General features: G+C 43.9%; 2 protein-coding genes across 2 annotated transcripts in view; both read left to right on the top strand.

The window, feature by feature from the left end:
• LOC143986854 (uncharacterized) overlaps positions 1-26,027 on the top strand; it is a 218,624-nt gene that overhangs the window by 56,440 nt on the left and 136,157 nt on the right.
• Positions 2,704-13,387, top strand: LOC143989412 (uncharacterized). The gene is made up of 8 exons (XM_077489528.1): positions 2,704-2,763; positions 6,730-6,942; positions 7,050-7,191; positions 7,720-8,618; positions 8,699-8,908; positions 8,989-9,186; positions 9,311-9,452; positions 10,504-13,387. The coding sequence occupies exons 2-8, from the start codon at positions 6,742-6,744 to the stop codon at positions 11,412-11,414; spliced, it is 2,703 nt and encodes a 900-aa protein (XP_077345654.1). The 5' UTR covers positions 2,704-2,763; positions 6,730-6,741; the 3' UTR covers positions 11,415-13,387.

Raw genomic sequence — 26,027 nt, forward strand, 5'->3', positions numbered from 1 at the left:
CAGTTACAGAGTTGGAGGAAATGTGTATGGACTACGAGTGTGCCTATCAACATGCTTGCTGTCAATCAAAACTACAATTCCATCTGCTATAGCGGCAGATGGGACTTTTATTTGCTTATTCACAGATTGGGCTTTACCTGCACAGCCACGCCTTTTTCAAAATGTGACAGCAGTTGCAGTGAGTGGAACCCCCACCTTCTGTCGTAGGGAGGAGGGCTCTGGTGGTAGGACATGGGTGAATAATATTATTATTACAGGTACTTGTACAGCAATGTCAGTTTACACAGTGCTTTACACACACACACACACACACACACATATATATATTACACCCTACCTAAATATGGGGGTAACATGTTTCTTCTAAAGGTGAATTTATTCTTTAACCACTTGCCGACCAGCCGCTGTCATTATACGGCGGTAGGTCGGCTCTCCTGTGCAAATCACCGTAGCTGTACCGGGCTCACGCAGACGCAGTTGCAGGCGCCGCGTGCATCGCAGCACCCACGGGTTGGGCGGACTCGATGTCCGCCGGGGACCCGTGATCCCCTATTAAAGAGGCAGAATGGGATGATTCTCTGTCCTGACAGGTGACATGTCAGAGATCTACTCTTCCCAGTGATCAGGAACAGTGATCTCTGTCATGTCCCTGGTAGCCCATCCCCCTTACAGTTAGAACACACCCAGGGAACACATTTAACCCCTTGATCGCCCCTTAGTGTTAACCCCTTCCCTGCCAGTGTCATTTATACAGTAATCAGTGACTATTTTTAGCTTTGATCACTGTATAAATGTCAATGGTCCCAAAAAAGTGTCAAAAGTGTCCGATCTGTCCGCCGCAATGTCATAGTCCCACTACAAATTGCAGATCACCGCCATTACTAGTAAAATAAATAATAATAAAAATGCCCTAAATCTATCCCCGATTTGGTAGATGCTATAACTTTTGTGCAAACCAATCAATATACACCTATTGCGATTTTCCTTTACCAAAAATATGTAGAAGAATACGTATCGGTCTAAACTGATGACTATATTTGTTTTTGTTTTATTTTTTTGTGATGTGCAATATAGCAAAAAAATAAAAAAATAAAAAATATATATATAAGCCAATCACAGTGCCAGAGCCACGATACCCAGAAAGTAGCCCCCAGGAGTGATGACGCCAGCCGGTGCTATGTACGGGCACCACAGCGAGTGCTTCGATCTCAGGTGAGTATTACATAATGAGCCAGTATCTAGCTCATTATGCCTTCGGTTCGCACCAGAACCTTTGAATGGACCAAAAATTCATACGAACTTTAGAACCCTATTAAAGTCTATGGGACTCGAACATTCGAAATCAAAAGCGCTAATTTTAAAGGCTAATATGCAAGATATGCAACAGACAACACCAGCAATAAGGGGTATCTTCAGGTGTATACTGTGCTGGAGGCACACAACACCCACTTTAACTCCTGCTGATGCCTGTATAAGAGAACACCAGCAATAAAGGGTAGATACAGGTGTATACTGTGCTGTGCTGGAGGTACACAACACCCACTAACTCCTGCAGATGCCTGTATTAGAGGACACCAGCAAAAAAGGGTAGATACAGGTGTATACTGTGCTGGAGGTCCACAACACCCACTAACTCCTGCAGATGCCTGTATTAGAGGACACCAGCAAAAAAGGGTAGATACAGGTGTATACTGTGCTGGAGGTCCACAACACCCACTAACTCCTGCAGATGCCTGTATTAGAGGACACCAGCAAAAAAGGGTAGATACAGGTGTATACTATGCTGGAGGCACACAACACCCACTAACTCCTGCAGATGGCTGTATTACAGAACACCAGCAAAAAAGGGTAGATTCAGGTGTATACTGTGCTGGAGGCACACAACACCCATTTTAACTCCTTCAGATGGCTATATTACAGAACCCCAGAAAAAAAGGGTAGATTCAGGTGTATACTGTTCTGGAGGCAGACAACACCCACTTTAACTCCTGCAGATGCCTAAGAAAAGAACACTGTCCCTGCCTATATAGCTCTTTCCCTGCACGCCGGAACACACTACACAAGGCCGCCGCACTGGTGGCCTTATATAGTGTGGGGCGTGTACTAAACCCCCTGAGCTATAATTGGCCACAGGCTCGCTGCCGGCGCTGTGATTGGCCAAGCTTGCGGGGTCACAGTGCATGCTTGGCCAATCGTGAGCCAGCAATGCACTGCGATGGCGTAGTGCATTGTGGGCCATTCGTACCACACGAATTTGGTGCGAATGGTCCACAAAGTTCTGAATTCGCCGAACAGATGAATGGCCGATGTTCGAGTCGAACACTGAGCTCATCCCTATATGAGGATATACAGTAGGGTTGCCACCTCATCCCTTTAAACCCAAACACATATTAATTACACAGGTTCTGTGGCTGATTAAGGTGGTAATGATACTCACTTGGTGCCTTATCTGCATTAAACTAGCCTCAGAACCCGTGTAATTCATATGTGTTCGGGTTTAAAGGGATAAGGTTGCAACTCTAATATACAGTCCTTACACACACACGCAGCACAAGACCGTGTTCACACTACGAGACGTTTCTCTGGGCTGCAGTTCCTCTGAGCTCCACAAGATGGTGATCTCACTTCTTCTCAGACTGGAAGTATCTATGGAAGACTCTATGGAAAACAGACAGGAAGTGATTTCAGGAAGACACAGGAAATTATGTCAGTTACAGACAGGAAGTTCCATGTGGTACGTTGCTGGAAGTGGCAGTAGAGGAGGTAATAAGATCTTATTTTCTATTTACACCCAGTAACCCCCCGTCATGTCCGTCCTCTTCCTCCATAGTCACTGTGATGTCTTTTATCTCCAGCAGATGATGATACACACATATATAGTGTGGAAACCTAGATTAACCCCTTCAGGGGCTGAACATTTCCCCCATTTATGGGGTCGGAACATTCTCTTCATTACGGAGATGTGTCACCTTTCCCACCAATCACCTTCTCACCTCAGCAGTCTATACTAACGGATTATATGACTTTTATTAGTGGTGGGGGAAGGAGGAGGGGGAGGTTGGAATATGTATGTCTTTATTTTATAAGAATAGTAAGGAAGAGGGGAAAATGTCATTTGTAGGACATTTCCCGAAGACGAATGTCTCCATAATGATCCCAGTCTCAGATATTCATCCTAAACTGCGACCAGTAAAGTCTCCGGAGTACACAGAGATCACAAGAATATGACGTGTCCTGGCAAAGCCCAAAAGACAAAGTTAATTTTTCGGTTCAAGGGTACCTCCCGACTTTTCGACTTCAGAATGAAGGACACTTAAAGCGGAATTCCACCCTAAAGTGGAACTTCGGCTCGTCGGAACCCTCCCCCCCTCCGGTGCCACAGTTGGCACCTTTCAGGGGGGAGGGGGGTGCAGATACCTGTCCACCCACTTCTGGGCATAGACTCCCACTGGAGTCTATGCCTCTTCCTGTCCTGGCACGCTGTCTGCTGGGACACACACGGGTCCCAGAGAAAGCGAGGACCATTCCCATTGTGCTGCGCTGCGTGGCTCGCGCAGTAGAGAAGTGAAGCTGCAATGCTTCACTTCCTGATTTCCTCACCGAGAATGGCGCCGGTAGCAGCCGAGAGCCGACATCGCTGGACTCCACGAAAGGTAAGTGTCCATTTATTAAAAGTTAGCAGCTGTAGTATTTGTAGCTGCTGGCTTTTATTCATTTTTTTTTTCGGATGGACTCCCTCTTTAAGGAAGGGACAAGCGGCGCACGTGGAGCGCGGCGTGGTTAAATGAAACCCCGGTACCTATAAAATATGCTTTGATTACTATTTCTGAGCCCACCTTGAAGGATAAGTTAAATTTTTTTAACCACTCACACGACAAAAGATTTACCCCCCCCCCCTTTCATGACCGCGCAATTGTCAGTTAAAATAACGCAGTGCAGTATTGCGGAAAAAAAAAGAGTTCTGGGCATTAAAGCCAAGTTCCCACAAAAAAAAAAAAAAAAAAGTCAGCAACTACAAATAGGGATGAGCTCAGGTGTGTTCACATGGAACACGTGCAGAGCCCGCCAGGAAGTCAGTGCAGTGCTAATCACAGGCAGTGAGACATTGCCCGATCTCTGCAGCCGCGCATCGGGGGCAACTTCTCACTGCCTGTGATGAGCGCATCGCAGCGCCGACTTCCTGGCGGGCTCTGCACGTGTTCGATGCGAACACGCCTGAGCTCATGCCTAGCTACAAATACTGCAGCTGCTGACTTTTAATAATCGGACACTTAGCTGTGCCAGGGTCCAGCGATGTGGTTGATCAAAGCCCCGATCATCTCCCCCTTTGATCGGTGGCGGCGGCATTTTAACTGTGGGCGCCCGGCTGCGGATTCACAGCCGGGCACCCACTGCGCATGCGTGCGCCGTGACTGCCCACGCAATCATCTGGGACCTCTCACATGTCCCAGATGATTGCCTAGAGGGAGGGGGGAGAGGCGACCTCCCTTCCTGCGCCGAGGGAAGCGACATCAGGAGCCCAGGCGCTGAAGGAGGCAGACTACGAGGGACCACATAGCAACAGGCCTAATAAGGTAAGTAAAAAAAAATAAAAAATTCCAAATGTTTTTTTTTTCATGCACATTAACCACTTCAGCCCTGGAAGAATTTACCCCTTTCCTGACCAGAGCACTTTTTGCGATTCAGCACTGCGTAGTTTTAACTGACAATTGCGCAACGCTGTACCCAAACAAAAGGTGTACATGTGTCCCAGCAGGAATTAAGCCCCCCTGATGCTTTTGGTGGGTGCTTCCCCCTGTCAATTGCAACCCATTCAATTAAATTGGGCCACACTGCAAGCGCCCCGCAACTGGATGCTTCTGCGGGGTCCCAGGGGTTGAAGCAGGTGGTGAGAAAGCAACGCTGCCCGCTTTAACCCCTTGTGTGCTGTACTGCGCAAGGTTGCAAAGCGGCCTTATTCACTTGAATGGGTCATGCTTGGCAGGTGCTACAGCCACCACCCATGACAGAGTGTATAACTTCTGCTGCAGCTGCAACATGTGTACTCCCCTGGCTACTGCAGCTAAAAGGGGTGCGATTGGGGCGAGAGTGGTAACAACACATTTTAACTATGGGGTTTTACCACCCCTCTAAACTGAAAATGTAAATGAACCCTTACTGTTCTGAGCCCCCCTATAAAGCTGCTTTCACACTGATGTGCTGTGGTTTTCCTGCGCCACAGTGCATCTGGCTAGCTGCACTTGCCATAGACTTCTATTATATCCTGCAGGTGTGGAGCACGTTCTGAAAGCTCACCAAAGCTCCTACATTCAGAAAGCGCACCAAACCCACAGAATATAATAGAAGTCTATGGCTAAGCGCAGCTACACTGCCCTGCGCCCACGGTGTCAGTAACCTGCAGCACATCAGTGTGAAAGCAGCCTTATACTATTATGTCCGGTGTATTGCTTCACATTTTGCTGCCGGCACCGCTCTGGAGGCCACTAGCCAGGATAAGCAGTGGAGTGCAGTTGGTATAACGCCACATGGGACAGGAGCCGGCATTACAGAGGGAGGCATCGGCTTATGCGGCTCTTACTCCCTACTACAAGCTCCAGCTTTACAAGTAGTCCCTCTGCATCTGTTTGATGATCTGGGATGGCGGGACAGCAAGCCCAGACCACGATCTACCAGTCACCTGTCTGCAATCTACTGGTTGCTGACGCCCCACTGTATACAGTGCAGAAGTGTGTAATGCACAGGGGGTGGGGAGTTTTGCAGTCAGTATTGGATTTAGGATACATACCATAGACTGCAGTGTCCAGGGTGTGTACAAGGATCAGGAGTATGTAATGTAGGGGTGCAACGGATCACACTTACCTTACAGCTCCCCCGCCCAATGTCCCTCCATCCAGAGTCTGAGAACCCCATTACATCACACTGACTTCACAGCCCCCTCCTTCCGAAGTCCCTCCATCTAGCTTATATCTTTCTTCTGATGTGGGTGGACACTTGGAATCCTCAATAGCAAAGCAAGACTGTTGTACTAGCATTGTATGTAATGATGTCAGAATGGGCATAGGGAGGGCCCCATGTGGGTAAATTATACGTCAGCCTGCCTACAGTACATTTACTATGGACAGGCGACAGCTACAGGCTAGGCAACATACTGCTCATGTCACTCAGCATTTGCGCACTGTCGTAGCGCCGCAATTCCGTGACCAGACACAGTAGAACACTGTGCTCAGTACCCAACAGCTGTGAGCGCCCGGAGTATCGTGATTGCTGTGACTAATCATAGCGATCACATGATTACGTGTAAGAAAAACTTGTCATGAATGGATTCCATTCATAACTTGCTATTATGATGCTGTGATTGGCCTTCTGCTATCACATGCTACCTGGAACCCTGTGCCATGTGATTAGCTACAGCCATTTACAGCATCACAATTGTAAGCAAGCTGTCATGAATGAAAGCCATCCATGACAGTTAAAACTATTGCTTATAATGGCGATCCTCACTGTTTTAAGCAATAACGGTGTTTATATAATGATCTGAGAACAGAGGGCAAGTGATCACTTATAAGGAAGGGAAAACAAGAGTTTATCATCTTTTTTTATATCTATATACAAATGTTTTACCTTTTTATTTCTATTTTAAACTGATTGGGTTGTTTTACAAGGTGAGCGTTTACATAGTTTTTATACACAATTATGTTTGTTACAATTAATATTTTAATACTCATACAGAGTGGCGACGTCATGGATTATAATATTGTTGTTAAAGAAGAGTTTAAAGAAGAGGATGATGCGTATAATCAGTTTTCTGAAGGACACAAGGATCTCTACAAGTACAGCATGATAGAGCCATCGAGTAAAGGGAACCCACCAGAGAGATGTCCCCGTCCTCTGTATTCCCGGGATTCCACACAGGAAGATCACACCATCCCCCACCATCATCAGGTTGGTGGGACGGAGCATCTGGAACATGAACTCATGAAGATGATGTGGATTTTTTTATATGAGCTTAAAATTTACAGATCATATATTTTTGTTTTCTTTTGATTTAGGGTGAAGGTCTGATAGATATTAAAGTTGAGGGTAAAGCAGAAGAAGAAGAGAGGTATGTGAGGGATGATCAGCAGTCTATGGAGGAGGATGGAATAACGGGGACATTTATAGAGGAGGACACTCCTACAGAGATCAGCACAGGTGGGTCATTAACACTAAATACATTCCTCCACCCATACTGCTCACTGATTGGTCCAGAGTAGGGAAAGGACTGGATGATATCAGCCTGTAATACCCTGGTCACTTTCTGTGCTCCCCTGTCCTGTATTCCTCGGATATACACATCTTGTTCATTGTCTAGTCCTCATACCATATTGATTTAACTGTTGTATCTTATTCAATACGTTGTACGGAAAAGGTTTTCTGGGCAAGAGTTAATTGTTGCTTTTTAACAGATTATGTATTATTGATATTTGGCACCTTGAAAATCCCAAGAACCTATTCCTTCTCCTCCTATAAAAGACAGTTCTCGTTGTTTCCTCACTCTCTGACTAAGGTCCATGAATAAAGAAATGATCTGGTAGGAGATCAGAGGATCCATTTACTAGTTACCTTGAGGGGGGAATTGTAAGATCCTCAGAGACAAAGCTTTCCTGATGTGGGCGGAGTCCTGGTTTAGGGGAACCAATCAGCTCATGTCTAGTAGTAATCTTTGTATTTCTATTTTAGTAGATGGACGGGAGATGAGGAAAACCTCAGAGGATTGTCTCACTTTGTCTCCAGACTGTAAAGTAGAAGATGAGGACATCACACAGTATAGTCCAGGAGAAAACCCGACTACCTCAAATGTCCATCCGGCGCCACACAGTGTAGATGGACCATCGTATTCCTCTTATCCTGAGGAACCTCAGACTGTGAGGGACGGTGCCGTCCTTCCAACAACTAAGAGGTTTCCCTGTTCTGAGTGTTGGAAGAGTTTCCATTTTAAATCTCACCTTAACGTCCATAAAAGATCTCACACAGGTGAAAAGCCATATTCCTGCCCTGAGTGCGAGAAATGTTTTTCAAAGAAGTCCCATCTTACCACACATCAGAGATCTCACACAGGGGAAAGGCCGTTTCCCTGCCCTTGCTGCGGGAAATGTTTTAAACAGAAATCAGAACTTGTGACGCATCAGAGATCTCACACAGGAGAGAAGCCATTTCCTTGTCCTGATTGCGGGAAAAGTTTTTCACAGAAGTCCATTCTTTACACACATCAGAGATTGCACACAGGAGATAAGCCGTATTCCTGTCCTGAGTGCGGGAAAAGTTTTGTGCAAAAATTACAACTTGTCACACATCAAATGTCTCACACGGGGGAGAAGCCGTATTCCTGTTTTGAGTGCGGGAAATGTTTTTCAAGAAAGTCACATCTTTCCATGCATCAGAGAACTCACACGGGTGAGAAGCCATATTCCTGTCTTGAGTGTGGGAAAAGTTTTTCAAGGACATCCCATCTTCACAGACATCAAAAATGTCACACGGAGGAGAAGCAGCATTCCTGTGCTGAGTGCGGGAAAGGTTTTTCAACAAAGTCACATCTTTGCAGACATCAGAGGTTTCACACCATGGTTCACCATGATCAGGTAGATGAGTAACGATCACTGATAGTTAAGATGTATAAACAAGTTTATTTGTTACACTTACTCTTTTATTATGCATTTAGAGTGGAAACCTCAGGGATTATAATATTGTTTTTAAAGAAGAGTATACAGAGGAGGATGATGACTATGGTGGGATGAAGCAGCTTTCTGATGAGCACAAGGACATCATTATAGAGCCGTCAGGTAGTAGAAACCCACCAGAGAGATGTCCCCGTCCTCTGTATTCCCGGGATTCCACACAGGAAGATCACACCATCCCCCACCATCATCAGGTAGATGAGGAACAATCATTTGAAATTGTGATTTATACACAAGCATGTGTCTTATAGTGAATGTTTTGTTAAATATTCAGAGTGGAAACCTCAGGGAATATAATATTGTTGTCAAAGAAGAGTATAAAGAGGAGGATGGAATGAAGGAGAAGGTTTCAGAAGGAGACGAGGATAAGTTGGAGCCACCTAATACCAGGAAGCCACCAGAGAGATGTCCCCGTCCTCTGTATTCCCGGGATTCCACACAGGAAGGTCACGCCGTCCCTCACCATTACAAGGTTGGTGGGATGGAGCATCTAGAACATGGACTTGTGGAGACGATGAGTGTGTTATTTTTGGGAATGTCACGTCATTAAAGTTTATATTTTACAGATTATATTTTTTATCTTTCTCTTTGTTAAGAGTGAAGATCTGATGGATAAAAAAGTTCATGTTAAATCAGAAGAAGAGGAGAGGTATGTGAGGGATGATCAGCAGTCTATGGAGGAGGATGGAATAACGGGGACATTTATAGAGGAGGACACTCCTACAGAGATCAGCACAGGTGGGTCATTAACACTAAATACATTCCTCCACCCATACTGCTCACTGATTGGTGCAGAGTAGGGTGGGGGCTGGGTGATATCAGCCTGTAATCCCCTGGTCACTTGAGCTGTGTTCCCCGTCCTGTATTCCTGTATTTCTCTCCGATAATCTTCCTTCTCTGTGCTGCCGACACAATTTATGTATCTAGACTGGATTTATGGTGATTCTGGGGTTCAGCTGCCAGCAAAATGTTGATTTTTGCCTATATGTGCTGCTCAACCTAGGCACATGGGGCATGTGCCCCAAATCAAGGATCTATAAAAGCCTCTCACAGAATTTTTATTTTTTTGCCAGGGTTACTTACCCTGTGATTTCCTGGCTGTGCCAGGTGGAGGGATATGTCTGTATAGTCTCAGACCCAAGTCACTGAGTGCAGTCTCAGGAGATGGGAGGCAGCGGTGTGGGATCTCTGCAACTTGTCTCATGTAAACATTTAAGCTTCCACTGATTACTGAATATCAGTATTATGAGTCCTGACCCTTACACTGTATATTTTATAATGCATTTTACATAGTCCTGACCCCTGCACTTAATACAATATCCTTGTGCATTACATAATCCTCATACCATATTGGACTAACTGTTGTGTCTTCTTCAATATGTTGTACATTACATAGTCCTGACTTCTGCTCTCTCCCCTCTACCCACTGCTATATATATATATATATATATATATATATATATATATATATATATATATATATATATATATATATATATAAACATAATATGTATTCTCTTTTGTTACACCCATTTCTACTAGCTCAACCTGTAATCCCCTCATCACTGTCACTCCTATAAAAGACAGTTCTCGTTGTTTCCTCACTCTCTGACTAAGGTCCATGAATAAAGAAATGATCTGGTAGGAGATCAGAGGACCCATTTACTAGTTACCTTGAGGGGGGAATTGTAAGATCCTCAGAGACAAAGCTGCCTGATGTGGGTGGAGTCCTGGTTTAGGGGAACCAATCAGCTCATGTCTAGTAATAATCTTTTTATTTCTATTTTAGTAGATGGACGGGAGATGAGGAAAACCTCAGAGGATTGTCTCACTTTGTCTCCAGACTGTAAAGTAGAAGATGAGGACATCACACAGTATAGTCCAGGAGAAAACCCGACTACCTCAAATGTCCATCCGGCACCACACAGTGTAGATGGACCATCGTATTCCTCTTATCCTGAGGAACCTCAGACTGTGAGGGACGGTGCCGTCCTTCCAACAGAGAAGAGGCTTTCCTGTACTGAGTGTGGGAAGTGTTTCCCTTCTAAATCTAAGCTTATTGTGCATGAGAGATCTCACACAGGTGAGAAGCCGTTTCCTTGTCCTGAGTGCGGGAAATGTTTTTCAGAGAAGTCCCATCTTTCAATACATCAGAGATTGCACACAGGGGAGAAGCCATTTTCCTGTTCTTGGTGTGGGAAATGTTTTGTACAGAAATCAGAACTTGTCACACATCAGAGATCTCACACGGGGGAGAAGCCATTTTCTTGTCCTGACTGCGGGAGATGCTTTTCACAGAAGTCCATTCTTTACACACATCAGAGATTGCACACTGGTGAGAAGCCATATTCCTGTTCTGAGTGCGGGAAAAGTTTTATACAAAAATTACAACTTGATACACATCAAATGTCTCACACGGGGGAAAAGCCGTATTCCTGTCCCGAGTGTGAGAAATGTTTTTCAAGGAAGACGCATCTTTCCATGCATCAGAGAATTCACACAGGAGAGAAGCCGTATTCCTGTCCTGAATGTGGAAAATGTTTTTCAAGGACATCCCATCTTTACAGACATCAGAAATTGCACACAGGAGAGAAGCCACATTCCTGTCCTGAGTGCGGGAAAGGTTTTTCAAGGAAGTCTCATCTTTCCAGGCATCAGAGATCTCACATGGAGGAGAAGCCACCTTCCTGTCCTGAGTGAGGGGATTGTTCCTCACTGAAGTCCTGTCTTCCTGTACATCAGGGATCCCACACAACCCTCGAGGTGTATTAGTGCCTTGAGTGTAGGGAAATGTCTTCTATATGAATGTTGCTGGACATCACAGCTCTCATGTGGGGAAGAAGCACACCCTGATATACACCTCAGATATACTCCATGGCTGATATTCATCATGTACGAAACAGTTCATAAGGAGATCAGAGATCACCAAAGACATGGATAAAGTGTTGTACCGTGTTGGCCATTGATAGCAGTAGAGAAATAAAAATGAAGTCATAAAAATAGATGAATAAATGTGACCAGCATTCATTCAGCTATGAAGAATGTCAGTCTTATTTTATTTCATATAGTGATTTCCTATGATCATTGGGTCCTTCTAGCAGCCGTAACGTGGTATTGAACTATTTTCCCTAATTTAGGTTTAGAAATAATACCTCCTTAGGGCCAGAAGATGGAGCTGGTGGTCATAGGAAATCACTGTGTTTATGAAAATGCAAGCAGAATGTATCACAGCTGGACGAATGCCTGTCACGCTCTCACACAAGATATTTTTTTGAATAGGCCCCCTTAGCTTACTATGTAAGGGGTCGTTTCATACAAGTAACTGAGATTGTGCTCATGCATTTGTAGCCGGGTGCTGCTGCCGGCTGTGTGTGGACTCCTTTTCCCACCACTATGAACAGTAAATAGAGTTGTGTGCAGATCCCCCCCCCCCCCTTCTCTGCTGGCTATGGATGAGCTCAGGCGTGTTCGCATGGAACACGCGCAGAGCCCGCCAGGAAGTCGGTGCAGCGCTGCGCTAATCACAGGCAGTGAGACATTGCCCCCGATGCACGGCTGCAGTGATCGGGAAATGTCTCACTGCCTATGATTAGCGCAGAGCTGCACCGACTTCCTTGCGGGCTCTGCGCGTGTTCCATGCGAACACGCCTGAGCTCATTCCTACTGCTGGCAGTGAGCTGGTCGGCATACAGAGAGTGAATTATGCACCCATCTTCTCTACCCCTCTCTCACTGCAAATGACAAGAGCAGGATCTGTGTAATATCCCCTGCTTGTTTTTCCACTACCCCCCAACAAACAAAGGGCAGGAGAGTAATAGCCAATGAGAACATTAGAGAAGGACACTTGCTATGCTGAAAAGCATCATGGGAAATGTAGTCTTTAAAGGGTGCTGTATAATGGAAGTGAATGGCTGCAAAAACGACAGGAGCTGAAATCTTTGCACGCAGAGGAGAGGCATAGGACTGTTTTTTCCGGGGAAATCTAGAGACTGAGAGGTCTTTGCTGAGCGGAAGCTGTGCCGCCCGGATGCGGGGTCACTTGCTGTGACCACAAGAGCCTGAGAGACTTGCTACCGTGAATGCCTAAACCAGAGCTGACAGACAGACAGAGCCTTGTGGAGGACCGGACCTGCAGAGAGACTAAGCCCTGTGGGACCTAATTTTAGATGACTGCCAAGTGATTTGGACCAGATGCCTGTATACCAAGATGGGTGAGCTGAACTATATAAATACTGACATAGCTAATTAAGAAGAGACCCCCCCCCCTCCCCATTGTTTGGCAGGCTACTAGCCATCTTCTTCAAGCTCTGAAACGGATAGCGACTTGTGCACTATCTACAGAAGGGCCCCAACGAAAGCCGGCCAAAACTGATGATAAGGCACCAGGTACTGTGCCGTTACTTCCAGGGGTACTCCATAGGAATGCATACGCCCATTGGAGCTGTGTGCATAATGCGCACACAAGGACCTTTTTATCTTCCTGGGTTATTTGATAGCATTATTTAAACTCTAGTTGCACTTTCTATGGTTTAATTTAACATTGCTATAGTTACATTTACTGTAAGCTTATAGGTCGGTGCTCATTTACCTAGTATGTTATGCTTGAATCTGTTGAATGATTTGTGTTATTGTTTAACTGCGTTTCTTCAATATAGTCATTTAATCTACCAAAAGTCGCTTGGCCTATTTTATGTGTAGTGTTATAGAGTGTAGCGTACTAACGCTTAAGTACAACTTATAACCGGGAGTCACAAGGGAACCGAATTGGTATGCAATTTTTTTTTATGAATGGACCCCGAACGTCCGCACGTATTTCTTTAACCACTTGCCGACGTCATTATACTGCGGCAGGTCGGCACGATCCCGTGAGCCGTCGTAACTATATATCGGCTCCTTTAGGCAGGAAAGCAGGGGCACACGCACATTCCCGCTGGGGTGCAAATGCTCTTGACCGGTCGCGATGACCGCCGGCCACGAGCTATCACGGGCATGAGAGGCAGAACAGGAACGTGTGTGTGTGTGTAAACACACAAATCCCTGTTTTGTGCGGCGATGCAGATCATGAGTTCCTAAAGGCTAGGAACCACGAAATGTCATAATATGTGAAATAATATCGAAAGATAATGTTATGCCGAGTAAATAGATACCAAACATGTCACACTTTATAATTGCACGCACTGGTGGAATGACGACAAACTACGGTACATAAAAATCTCCATAGGCGACGCTTTAAAAAAAAATTCTGGTTACCAGGTTAGAGTTATGGAGGAGGACTAGTGCTAGAATTATTGCTGTCGCTCTGATGATCGTGGCGATACCTCACATGTGTGATTTGAACACCGTTTACATATGCGGGCGTGACTTCCGTATGTGTTTTCTTTGCTGCGCGAGCTCGCGGCGTCGGGGGGGCTCTGTAAAAAAAAAGTTTTTTCTTATTTATTGTTTATTTTAAAATTAAATTTTTTTTTTTTTTTATTATTACTTTTTATTGCTGTCACAAGGAATGTAAACATCCCTTGTGACAGTAATAGGTGGTGACAGGTACTCTTTATGGATCCCTCCTTTACTCTTCAAAGTATTCAGATCGCTGTTTTCGGCGATTCTGAATACTATATATATTTTTAAATCCGGCACCATTCGAAACTCGAAAAAAATCATTTATTTCACGAATGCAACCTAAATGATGAAACTAATATATGAGATAGACTCATTACATGCCAAGCAAGATAGTTCAAGCCGTGATTTGTCATAATTGTGGCTTACAGCTCATGAAAACCCCAAATCCACAATCTCAGAAAATGTGAATATTGTGAAAAGGTGCAATATTCTAGGCTCAAAGTGTCCCACTCTAATCAGCTAATTAATCCATAACACCTGCAAAGGGTTCCTGAGCCCTTAAATCTCTGGTTCAGTAGGAATCACAATCATGGGAAAGACTGGTGGCCTGACAGTTGCGCAGAAAACCATCATTGACACCCTCCATGAGGAGCGAAAGCCTAAAAAGGTAATTGCTCAAAAGAAGTTGGATGTTCCCAAAGTGCTGTATCAAAGCGCATTAATAGAAAGTTATGTGGAAGGGAAAAGTTTGGAAGAAAAAGGTGCACAAGCAGCAGGGATGACCGCAGCCTGGGGAGGATTGTCAGGAAAAGGCCATTCAAAAGTGATGGGGATTTTCACAAGGAGTGGACTGAGGCTGGAGTCAGTATATTAAGAGCCACCACACACAGACGGATCCTGGACATGGGCTTCAAATGTCGTATTCCTCTTGCCATGCCACTCCTGAACAACAAACAACGTCAGAAGCATCTTACCTGGCTAAAGAAAAACAGACCTGGTCTGTTGCTCAGTGGTCCAAAGTCCTCTTTTTCTGATGAGAGCATTTTGCATCTCATTGGGAAACCAAGTATGGAGGAAGAATGGAGAGGCACACGCTGCAAGATGCTTGAAGTCCAGTGTGAAGTTTCCACAGTCAGTGTTGATTTGGGTAGCCATGTCATCTGCTGGTGTTGGTCCACTGTGCTTCATTAAGTCGAGGGCCAAAGCGGCCACCTACCAGGAGATTTTGGAGTACTTCATGCTTCCTTCCTTAGACAAGCTCTATGGGGATGCTGACCTAATTTTCCAGCAGGACATGGCACCTGCCCACACAGCCAAAAGCACCAAAAACCCTGTTCAATAACCGCTGGATTACTGTGTTTGATTGGCCAGCAAACTCGCCTGACCCAAACCCCCATAGAGAATCTATGGGGCATTGCCAAGAGAAAGATGAGAGACATGAGGAGGAGGGTCAGGTGCATCAGGAGAGCTATGATGTAATCGGTATTGCTGAAACTTGGTTTCATTCCTCACATGACTGGGCTATTAATAATCCTGGCTATGCACTCTTTCAGAAAGACAGAGTAAAAAGGAAAGGTGGAGGGGTCTGTATGTGAGAAGTGATCTCAAAGCGAGTCTGAAAGAGGACCTGGTGGATGGAGAGTGTGATGAGTCTGAAGCATTATAGGTGGAACTGCATACAGATGTGCATAGTTCAAAGTTAATCATTGGAGTTTGTTATAGACAACCCAATGTTAATGAGGAGGTGGAGACTCCATTCCTTGCACAGATGGAAAGGGCTGGGACAATGATAATAATGGGGGATTTTAACTACCCAGAAATTGACCGGAGTAATGGCACTGCTGGAACAGTTAAAGGGCAGAAATATATAAACCTATTACAGGACAATTTTATAGTCCAGTTTATTGAGGCCCCAACTAGGAACGATGCTCTGTTGGACCTGGTAATCTCAAACCATGCAGAACATATTACTAATGTTCAGATAAAGGAACAACTGGGTAGCAGTGACCATAACATGATTTCATTTGATGTTAGCTGTAAGCAAAAATCACATACGGGGAAGATAAAAACACTTAATTTCAAGAGAGCAAATTTTCCAAGGATGAGGGTTGCTCTCCGGGACTTAGACTGCGAGAGAATATTGGCATCAATGGGCACAGAACAGAAGTGGGAATACTGCAAAGTATATTCCCATGGGCAATAAGTTTAAAAGGCTAAAAATAAAACCTATGTGGCTCACGCCCAAAGTTAAAGCTATAAACTATAAGAGAAGAGCTTTTAAAAAAATATAAAATTAAGGAACACTAGTGTCATTTAAATGTTACAAAGAATATAACAGAATATGTAAAAAGGAAATCAAGGATGCGAAAATTCAAAACGAAAGACAGATTGCAAAAGATAGGACAAACCCCAAAAAATCTTCAAATATATTAATAGTAAAAAGGTCTGATCTGAGCATGTAGGTCCTTTACAAAATAATCTAGAGTGGGTGACGGGACAAAGAGAAGGCTAATTTATTCAATCATTTCTTCAGTTCTGTGTATACAAAGGAGCATGGGGGAGCTCATGTCCATAATGGGGGTGGTAGTGGCACAGCCCCAAATCCACAATGGTTCAAAAGTGATATGGTCCAGAAATATTTGGACAGAATAAAGGTGGATAAAGCACCTGGACCTGATGGCATCCACCCACGGATTCTAAAAGAATTGAGCTCTGTAATTTCAAAGCCATTGTATCTAATTTTTAGGGACTCATTAATGACAGGAATAGTACCACTGGATTGGCGCAGGGCCAATGTGGTTCCTATATTTAAAAAGGGAACAAAGTCTTTACCAAGTAACTATAGACCTGTTAGTTTAACTTCTATAGTTGGGAAGATACTGGAGAGATTAATAAAAGACCACATGGACGAGTTCTTGCAGGAAAAAATATTTTAAGCAACAGACAGCATGGATTCATGAAAGACAGAAGTTGTCAGACAAACCTGATTTCTTTTTATGAGGAGGTAAATAAAGCCTTGGACAGAGGGGTAGCGGTGGACGTGGTATACTTGGACAGAGGGGTGGCGGTGGACGTGGGATACTTGGACAGAGGGGTGGCGGTGGACGTGGTATACTTGGATTATGCAAAAGCGTTCGATACAGTTCCGCACACACAGCTCATGTGTAAGGTAAAGTCTACAGGTTTGGAAATATCAGTTTGTAAATGGATAGAAAACTGGCTAAAAGACAGAATTCAGAGAGTAGTGGTTAATGATTCTTACTCTGAATGGTCTAAGGTTATCAGTGGTGTACCCCAAGGTTCAGTGCTGGGACCCTTACTTTTTAATATCTTTATAAATGATATTGGGTCTGGGATCAAAAGTAACATTTCCGTCTTTGCAGATGACACCAAGCTATGCAGTGGAATAACGTCCTTACAGGATGTCTCCAATTTACAAGCCAACCTCAATGCTCTGTCTAATTGGGCGACCATGTGGCAGATGAGGCTTAATGTTGAGAAGGATCTGGGGGTTTTGGTAGATCATAAGCTCAATAATAACATGCAATGCCAAGCTGCGGTTTCCAAAGCGAGCAAAGTCCTTTCTTGTATTAAGAGAGGTATGGACTCCAGAGAGAGAGCTATCATTTTGCCACGGTTCAAATCATTCGTAAGACCTCATCTGGAATATGCAGTTCAGTTTTGGGCACCAGTTCTCAAAAAGGATATTGGGAAACTGGAGAAAGTGCAGAGAAGGGCAACCAAACTGATAAGAGGCATGGAGGAGCTCAGCTATGAGGAAAGATTAGAGGAATGTACAAATATATAAGAGGTCCATATAGTGAACTTGGTGTTGAGTTATTCACTTTACAGTCTACAAAGAGGACAAGGGGGCACTCTTTACGTAGACAGGGATACACATCTAGATAAATGATGGAGCAAATGGTCACTCAACACTAGCACAGAGTGATGCATGTTTCGCCTCAGGGGATGTTTATTGAGAGGTAGATGTGATACTGCGACTTGACGTTGAGCCAAATGGCATGGCAGACCCATCTAGTGTCTGACACTAGATGGGTCTGCCACGCTGAGGCATCTCTCTTCATGAGACAACAACTCATTTACAGAGACTGGCCTTTTTGGCCCTATCCCTGGGCTCCTGTTGGCCAGCCTTTCTGTGTGCGGCCTAGTGTCCGTGGTCTCCATTTGGCTCAACATTAAGTCGCAGTATCACATCTACCTCTCAATAAACATCCCCTAAGGAAGCCCTAAAAGGCGAAACATGTCGGGATATGTCACTCTATGCTAGTGTTGAGTCACCATTTGCTCCATCATTTAGCTAGATGTGTATCTCTGTCTGCGTGAAATAGATACAGCCAATATATATTTAAAAACATTTTTGCGTAATAAATTTTGTCATATATTTATACCTACTGACATATATGACTGACCTACCCACTGACATACATGACTGACCTACCTCCTGCATACCTCCCAACATTTGAACTTCAGAATGAGGGACACTGGAGGAGGGAAAAAATCCCAGCTCCATCCTTCTTGTCCCCCCTCATCCCATCCCAGCTCCATCCTTCTTGTCCCCCCATCCCATCCCAGCTCCATCCTTCTTGTCCCCCCTCATTCCATCCCAGCACCATCCTTCTTGTCCCCCCTCATTCCATCCCAGCACCATCCTTCTTGTCCCCCCTCATCCCATCTCAGCTCTATACTTCTTGTCCCCCCCTCATCCCATCCCAGCTCCATCATTCTTGCCCCCCACATCCCAGCTCTATCCTTCTGGCCCCCCATCCCATCCCATCTCCATCCCTCTTGTCCCCCCTCATCCCATCCCATCTCTATCATTTTTCCCCCCTCATCCCATCCCAGCTCCATCCTTTTTGTCCCCACTCATCCCAGCTCCATCCTTCTTGCCCCCCCCCTTCTTATCCCTTCTTGTCCCCCCTCATCCCATCTCAGTGCCATCCTTCTTATCCCCCCCTCATCCCATCCCAGCTCCATCCTTCTTGCCTCCCCTTCTTATCCCTTCTTGTCCCCCCCCCATCCCAACTCAGTGCCATCCTTCTTATCCCCCCTCATCTCATCCCAGCTTCATCCTTCTTGTGTCACCCCCCCCCCCTCATCCCATAACAACCCCATCCTTCTCCCCCATGCCTCCCTCCTCTGCAAGTCCCACAGAAATTGTCACAAACCTGGCAGAAGAGAGAGCACATTCAGCTGCAGGAGAGGGGGGGGGGGGTGTGCTGCTGGCAGGACTCCGGAGAGCAGACTCAGGCTGAGCGGAGAGAGTGGACATTCAGAGTGGGGTGGGGGGGGAACTGCTGTTGGTGCTGGTGGGGGGCACACTGGCAGGACTGTTGGGAGTGAGTCTATGCGATTGCGGCTAAAATCCTACCTCAGATCAGCTGCGTTGTTGTGGCAGAGTGGTGTGCTGCTCCCCACCTCCTCCTCTGTGTACAGGAAAACATAGGAGGCGGAGGGGCGTGCTCAGTGCACTCCGCTCTGTGCTGTGTCAAAATCCTGCTTATAAGAAGCGGCTGGGGCCCCAGGCAAGCTCGGGGCCCCAAGCAATTGCTTGTTTTGCCTGTCCTGTCGCTACAGGCCTGATCCTATTTATAGCATCCTCCCCAACACAAAACTCAGTTGACTGGGAACTTGTCAGGAGTTGTCAGGTTGATAACAGAAGAATGGAGCAGGAGACCGCTGTGGAACATAGTGCTTTGAAGAGAGATAAGAAAACGCTGCAGATATGTGTCCTGCTCAAGTTTCATGAATCAGGTTTACATCCAGTTTGTGTCTGCCGTAATGTCGCAGTCCCGATAAAAATCGCAGATTGCCGCCATTACTAGTAAAAAATAATAATAAAAATGCCATAAATCTATCCCCTATTTTATAGATGCTGTAACTTTTGCGCAAACCAATCAATATACGCTTATTGCGATTTTTTTTTTTTTTTACCAAAAATATGTAGAAGAATACATATCAGCCTAAACTTAGAAAAAATAGCTTTTTTTAATAAAAAGGGGATATTTATTATAGCAAAAAGTACAAAATATTGGGAGTTATTTACGAAAGGCAAATCCACTTTGCACTGCAAGTGTACTTGGCAGTGCAGTCGCTCTAACTCTAATGCCGCGTACACACGATTGGAATTCCGGCCAGCAAAAGACCGATGAGAGCTTTTTATCGGAAAATGCGACCGGGTGTATGCTCCATCAGAATTTAGCTGGCCAAATTCCCGCCAGCAAAAATTTAAGAGCATGTTCTCAATTTTCCCGATTAAAAAACGTTCTATCGGAAATTCCGATTGTGTGTATGCATTTCCGACGCGCAAAAACTCACGCATGCTCAGATTCAACTACGAGATGGAAGCTATTGGCTACTGGGTATTGAACTTCCTTTTTCTAGTCCCGTTGTACGTCACCGCGTTCTTGGCATTTGGAATTTGGGGGCCTGTTCGTTTTTTATCGCAGCCATTTGGAGCTATCTCTGCAATTATTACCAGATTTAGTGTCGTTTGAATGTCTTGCTTTTAAATGTAAAATTCCTTCCCCTGTGTTATTCATTCTTGTTTATAGGCCACCGAAATTTAGTTCATCATTTATTGCTGAGTTATCAAATCTTTTAACAACTTTTTGTACATCAAATGTAAATGTTATTATTTTAGGAGATTTAAATATTCATGTTGATACCCCTTCATGCCATCCCGCAGCTGAATTTCTTCAGTTGCTGGATTGTTTTAATTTAAAGCAACTCGTTGATGTCCCTACACATGCTAGGGGGCCTACTTTGGATTTGGTCATTACGAATTCTGCTCCTCTGACTAATTTGCAGGTGTATGACCTAGGTGCGTCAGACCATATGGCTATTTCGATGGATCTGACATCTCCATCCAGTTGTTCTAAGCATAGGCGGGACATTTTGTTTTAGAAATTTAAAAAATATAAATCCGGAACGTCTAGCAACGGATTTTCAGCATCTATCTACACAATTTTGCTCTGTTGATGATGCAGTGGCGTATTATAATAGCCAGCTTAGCGGCCTGTTGGACTTTCATGCCCCCACTTAAAACGAGAGCTGTTACTTTTACTCACTCAGCCCCGTGGTATACAGATGAGCTTCGTAAGATGAAGGCAGTGGGGCGGGTTCTTGAACGGCGCTTTCGAGCCTCTGGCCTCACTGTGCATAAACAAATTTACTGGGAGCATCAACATCTATATGCACAGTGCCTTAAGGAGGCTAGGTCACAGTTCTATTCTAAAGTTAGACGAAATAGTCCAGGAAATTCTAAGCAGCTTTTTTCAACTATAAATCAACTGCTTAGCCAAATTCACCATCATCTACTGCTATTTCGGAAGAGCGGTGTAATGAATTTATGGATTTTTTCAGATCCAAGATTGATCATATTCGTTCTTCTCTGTCTGGTCCTTTGGCTCAAACTGTCCGTCTAAACTGTTTTGTGCCGCAACAAATGGATCGTTTACCAGAGGTGTCATTGGAAGTGGTACAGGGTATTGTTAGGCAAATGAAGCCCTCTACCTGTTCCTTGCATCCTTTTCCAACACCCCTGGTAAAAACTCATGTTTCAGTTTTAAGTCCTTTCATTACCGCTGTTGTAAATTACTCTTTTCAAACTGGCCATGTTCCTTCAGCCTTAAAAAGTGCTGTTATTAGACCACTGCTTAAAAAATCCACTTTTGATCCAGAAGTCCTTTCTAATTATAGGCCTATTTCTAATCTTCCCTTTTTATCTAAGGTACTTAAGAAAGCAGTTGCAAGTCATCTTCGGGATCATCTCAAGCATAACAGCCTTTTTGAAAAATTTCAATCAGGCTTTCGTTTTGCTCATAGTATGGAGACCGCTCTTGTTCGAATTACAAATGATCTTCGTATGTCATCTGATGCCGGCTCTCCATCTTTACTTATCATGTTGAATTTGCCGGCTGCGTTCGACGCTGTCGATCATGGCATTCTTTTAGATAGGCTTTGTTATAACGTCGGATTAAATAACTTAGCCTTTAGCTGGTTTGAGTCATATCTTACAGATAGGATTGAACAAACTACAATGGGTCATTTTAAATCTAAGCCGCATGTGGTTACCTGCGGAGTCCCCCAAGGGTCAGTGCTTGGCCCGATTTTGTTCATTCTATATTTTACTCCTTTGGGCCATATTATAAATCGCTATAATATTTCATTTCATTGTTATGCTGACGATACACAGCTTTATGTAAAAGCAGCAGCTGAAACTCCTTCAGTGCAGTCACCCCTTTCAGTCCTTACCGCCTGTCTGGAGGAGATAAAGGAGTGGATGGAACAACATTTCTTGCAACTAAATAGCTCCAAAACTGAGTTTATTATAATTGGAACGTCTCAGCAGATTAAATCATCGCTGATAACTAGTATTGCCTTTTCAGGCTCTAAAATTCCAGTCTTGTCTGTAGTCACTAATCTTGGTGTAAAAATGGATTCCCAACTCACTTTTGAAGCACATATAAATCAAGTATGCAAGACCTCTTTCTACCACCTTCGTAATATCTCTAAACTTCGTTCTATTCTTTCCTTTTCCGATGCTGAAAGGTTGGTTCATGCCTTTGTCTCCTCTAGGCTGGATTATTGCGACGCACTTCTCATTGGGATTCCGAGAAAGAGCATGCAGAGGTTACAGTATATTCAAAACTCTGCAGCGAGGATCCTAATGAGAGTGCGGAAGCATGAGCATATCGCTCCAATTCTTAAATCTCTGCATTGGCTTCCGGTTTCTGCTAGGATTGAGTATAAGGTCTCTCTTCTTGCCCATCAATGCATATATGGACATGCTCTACCTTATATTAAGGAACTTCTTAGATTGCAAAAGTTACCTCGCTCCCTTCGCTCAACTAATATGAATTGTCTAGAGATTCCAAAAACTAGATTGAAAACCATGGGAGATGGGGCTTTTTGTGCTGCGGCACCACGTTTGTGGAATGCTTTGCCTGATAGTTTGAGGGTTTCTCAGTCTACTGACATTTTTAAAAAGGGATTTTTTTTTTTAGCAAATTTTTTTGAATTATGTTATTTGTTTGTTTTTATTGTAATTATGTAGCACTTTGAGGTCTATTGATGGAAAGTGCGTTATAAATAAAATGTATTATTATTATATTCGCTTCTGCGCGCAAGCTCGTCGGGACGGGGCGCTTTAAAAAAAAACAAACATTTTTTATTTATTTTATTTATTTTTACACAGTTTTTAAAAAAAAATAATTTGGGTCACTTTTATTCCTATTACAGGGAATGTAAACATCCCTTGTAATAAAAAAAATAAAAGCATGACAGCAGGTCCTCTAAATATGAGATCTGGGGTCAAAAAGTCCTTAGATCTTATATTTGGACTTAAATGCAATAAAAAAAAAAATTGTCATTTGAAAAAATGACATTGAAAAAATGTGCCTTTAAGAGGTATGGGCGGAAGTGACGTTTTGACGTCGCTCCCGCCCTGCTATGGTATGGAGATGAGTGGGGGCCATCTTAGCCTCACTCGTCTCTATACCAAGGAAGTGGCACGACCCGATTGCCTCCGCCGCTGCCGACGGCTCCAGTAAGCAGAGGAGAGCGTGGGAGAATGTGCCACCCACCCTCCCGCCGCCGATAACTGTGATCTCGTGGCGAATCCACTGCAGAGACCACCATTATAAAATCTCGACCTACACCATACACGTTGACCCCCTTTGAGAGTCTTTGTAGGACATGACCTCACTCCCCAGGTCTCATTTTATTAATCTACTTATCTATAATCTCCTTTAAGAAACCCCCATTGAGGTCTTACCATCTTCAATGGGAGAGTGAGTTAGGGAGGCAGATAGACCCAGAGGATTGGCAGGTCATGACTATAGCTCTTTCTAAATGTTCAAAAAATGTTCTCATTTTGGAGAACGCCTACAAAGGGCTGTACAGGTGGTACCTAGGCTGGCTCGTTTCATCCCATCTTAATCTCCTCTCTGCTTCTGAGGTTCCTCATAAGAGGGCACTATGGCACATATTTAGCGGTCTTGTCCGAAGGTATGCAGACTATGGGTCAGGGTTTATACTCTCTTTTGTAATATATTTCACACTAACCTTAAAAAAGACCCCTTTGAGGCCCTTCTTTGCAAACCGATTGCAGAATTGCTCTGTCCGGAGTGCCAATTAGCTTTGCATCTATTTACTGCAACTAAATTGACTATTGCGAGAGCTTGGAAAACTCCGGTACTTAGCTTTGAAACAGTAAAAAACTGAATGAATGATATCATGGTAAATGAGAAGCTGATGGCTTTCCTCTCGGACACACATGATACATTTCTTAGGGTCTGGCAACTGTGTATAGCGTATACCCAACCTTCTAGACTTGATAATATGCTTCTTTTAATTTAATGCTTCTCTGGCGCACACCCCGTAGGACTCTTCTTTCTCTCTCCTTCCCCTTATTTCTGTCTTCTTTTCCTTGTTCTTTTACTCCTTTCTAATTTTTTTTTTTTTTTACAATAGCCTTATTCTGTGTATCTATTTTATAGGCCTTGTAGGCCCCAGGGCGAAGTCCTGGTTAGGATGGTTACAGTGAAAGTACTTTTATGGTTGTACATTGCATTCTCACCCATATGTAACCCTATAGGACATCCAGCTAAACATGGTAAAACATGAAAGCTCTTTGATTAGACCTTTCATGTTTTACCATGTTTAGCTGGATGTCCTTGACTCAAGTAAGTATACAATACAATAAATCTGGATTTCTAAGTTCCCCCATTTAGAGACTTATCTTCTTTCGTTAAAACGTAGTACTGAATTTGAAACTTAATTACAATTTTTTTACATTGCCGATGTGTATGTTTCATGGCACTTGATTTTTTTTGTATGTCTCACATGCAATGTAACCATCTCTTTGTTGGCCTAATTGGATTGAATCTCAATAAAATCTTTTGTAAAATAAAAAAAAAAATAAGGCTGGAAGAGAAATGTAATTTGCTGCCAATTTAAAACTCTTTTTTCCTTAGTAGCATTAGTACATGTTCCCCAGGGAAGTGCCAACCCCCATGCCATTTTTGACAACCCTTTGCCTATTACCACAGAAAATGGGTATTTGTAATTTGACAGATTCAGCTCCCAATGATTTCAATAAGATTTGGGTGTGACATCAAACCAAGCCAGTTCAGCTCTTCAACGCTCTTCTTCAACTAAAGAGTTAACATAATTTAGAGTTCCAATATCTCCCCTGTTTTCTGCAGACAGATATAAATTTCCTGATGCCTTATCTTGTACATATTCCTCATATTTCCCAATACCAGCTCATACATTGTACTCAGTCCAACCAGGAGGGAATGAACTTGGCAAGCTACTCTCCTTATTTTGAGGGCATGGCCTGGTATGGTTCAGGAGGGAATTCCCTCTTAAAAAGGTTGTAAACCCCAATGTAAAAAAATAAATAAATCTATAAGACGAAGGCATAATGCGCTAGTATGCATCGCATACTAGCTCATTATGAAATACTTACCTTAGAACGAAGCCCTGCACTGGTGCCCGCACAATGCTGACATCTTTCCCGGTGTTTCTTCCAGGTTTGTGGGTTCCAGCGCTGTGATTGGCCGGAACTGCGATGATATCACTCTCGGGCATGAGCCGGGAGCCGCCGGTCACATCACGGGCGGCCGTTCCTTCAAAGGGCATGCTCCGATGGCGTAATAGCTAGCGTATATAGTAAATATCTCCTAAACGGTGCAAGTTTAGGAAATATTTACAGTACCTATAGGTAAGCCTTATTATAGGCTTACCTATAGGTACAAACGAAATAGGATAGTTTACTTCCTCTTTAAAATCCATACCAGACCAGAAGAGCCTAGGATGAATTTTTTTGGGTGCTCTACACCTTTTTTTTTTTTTTTTTTTTTACATTTTGTTTACATTTACCTGTTGTTGGGAATCCCCAATTGACAACTGAATGGGCCAGGGGTAATATGTAAGCGAGTGTTAGGGTGC

Source organism: Lithobates pipiens, unplaced genomic scaffold, assembly GCF_037356315.1.
Source record: "Lithobates pipiens isolate NorthernLeopardFrog02 unplaced genomic scaffold, aLitPip1_a1.2 Scaffold_18, whole genome shotgun sequence".
Lineage (NCBI taxonomy): Eukaryota > Metazoa > Chordata > Amphibia > Anura > Ranidae > Lithobates > Lithobates pipiens.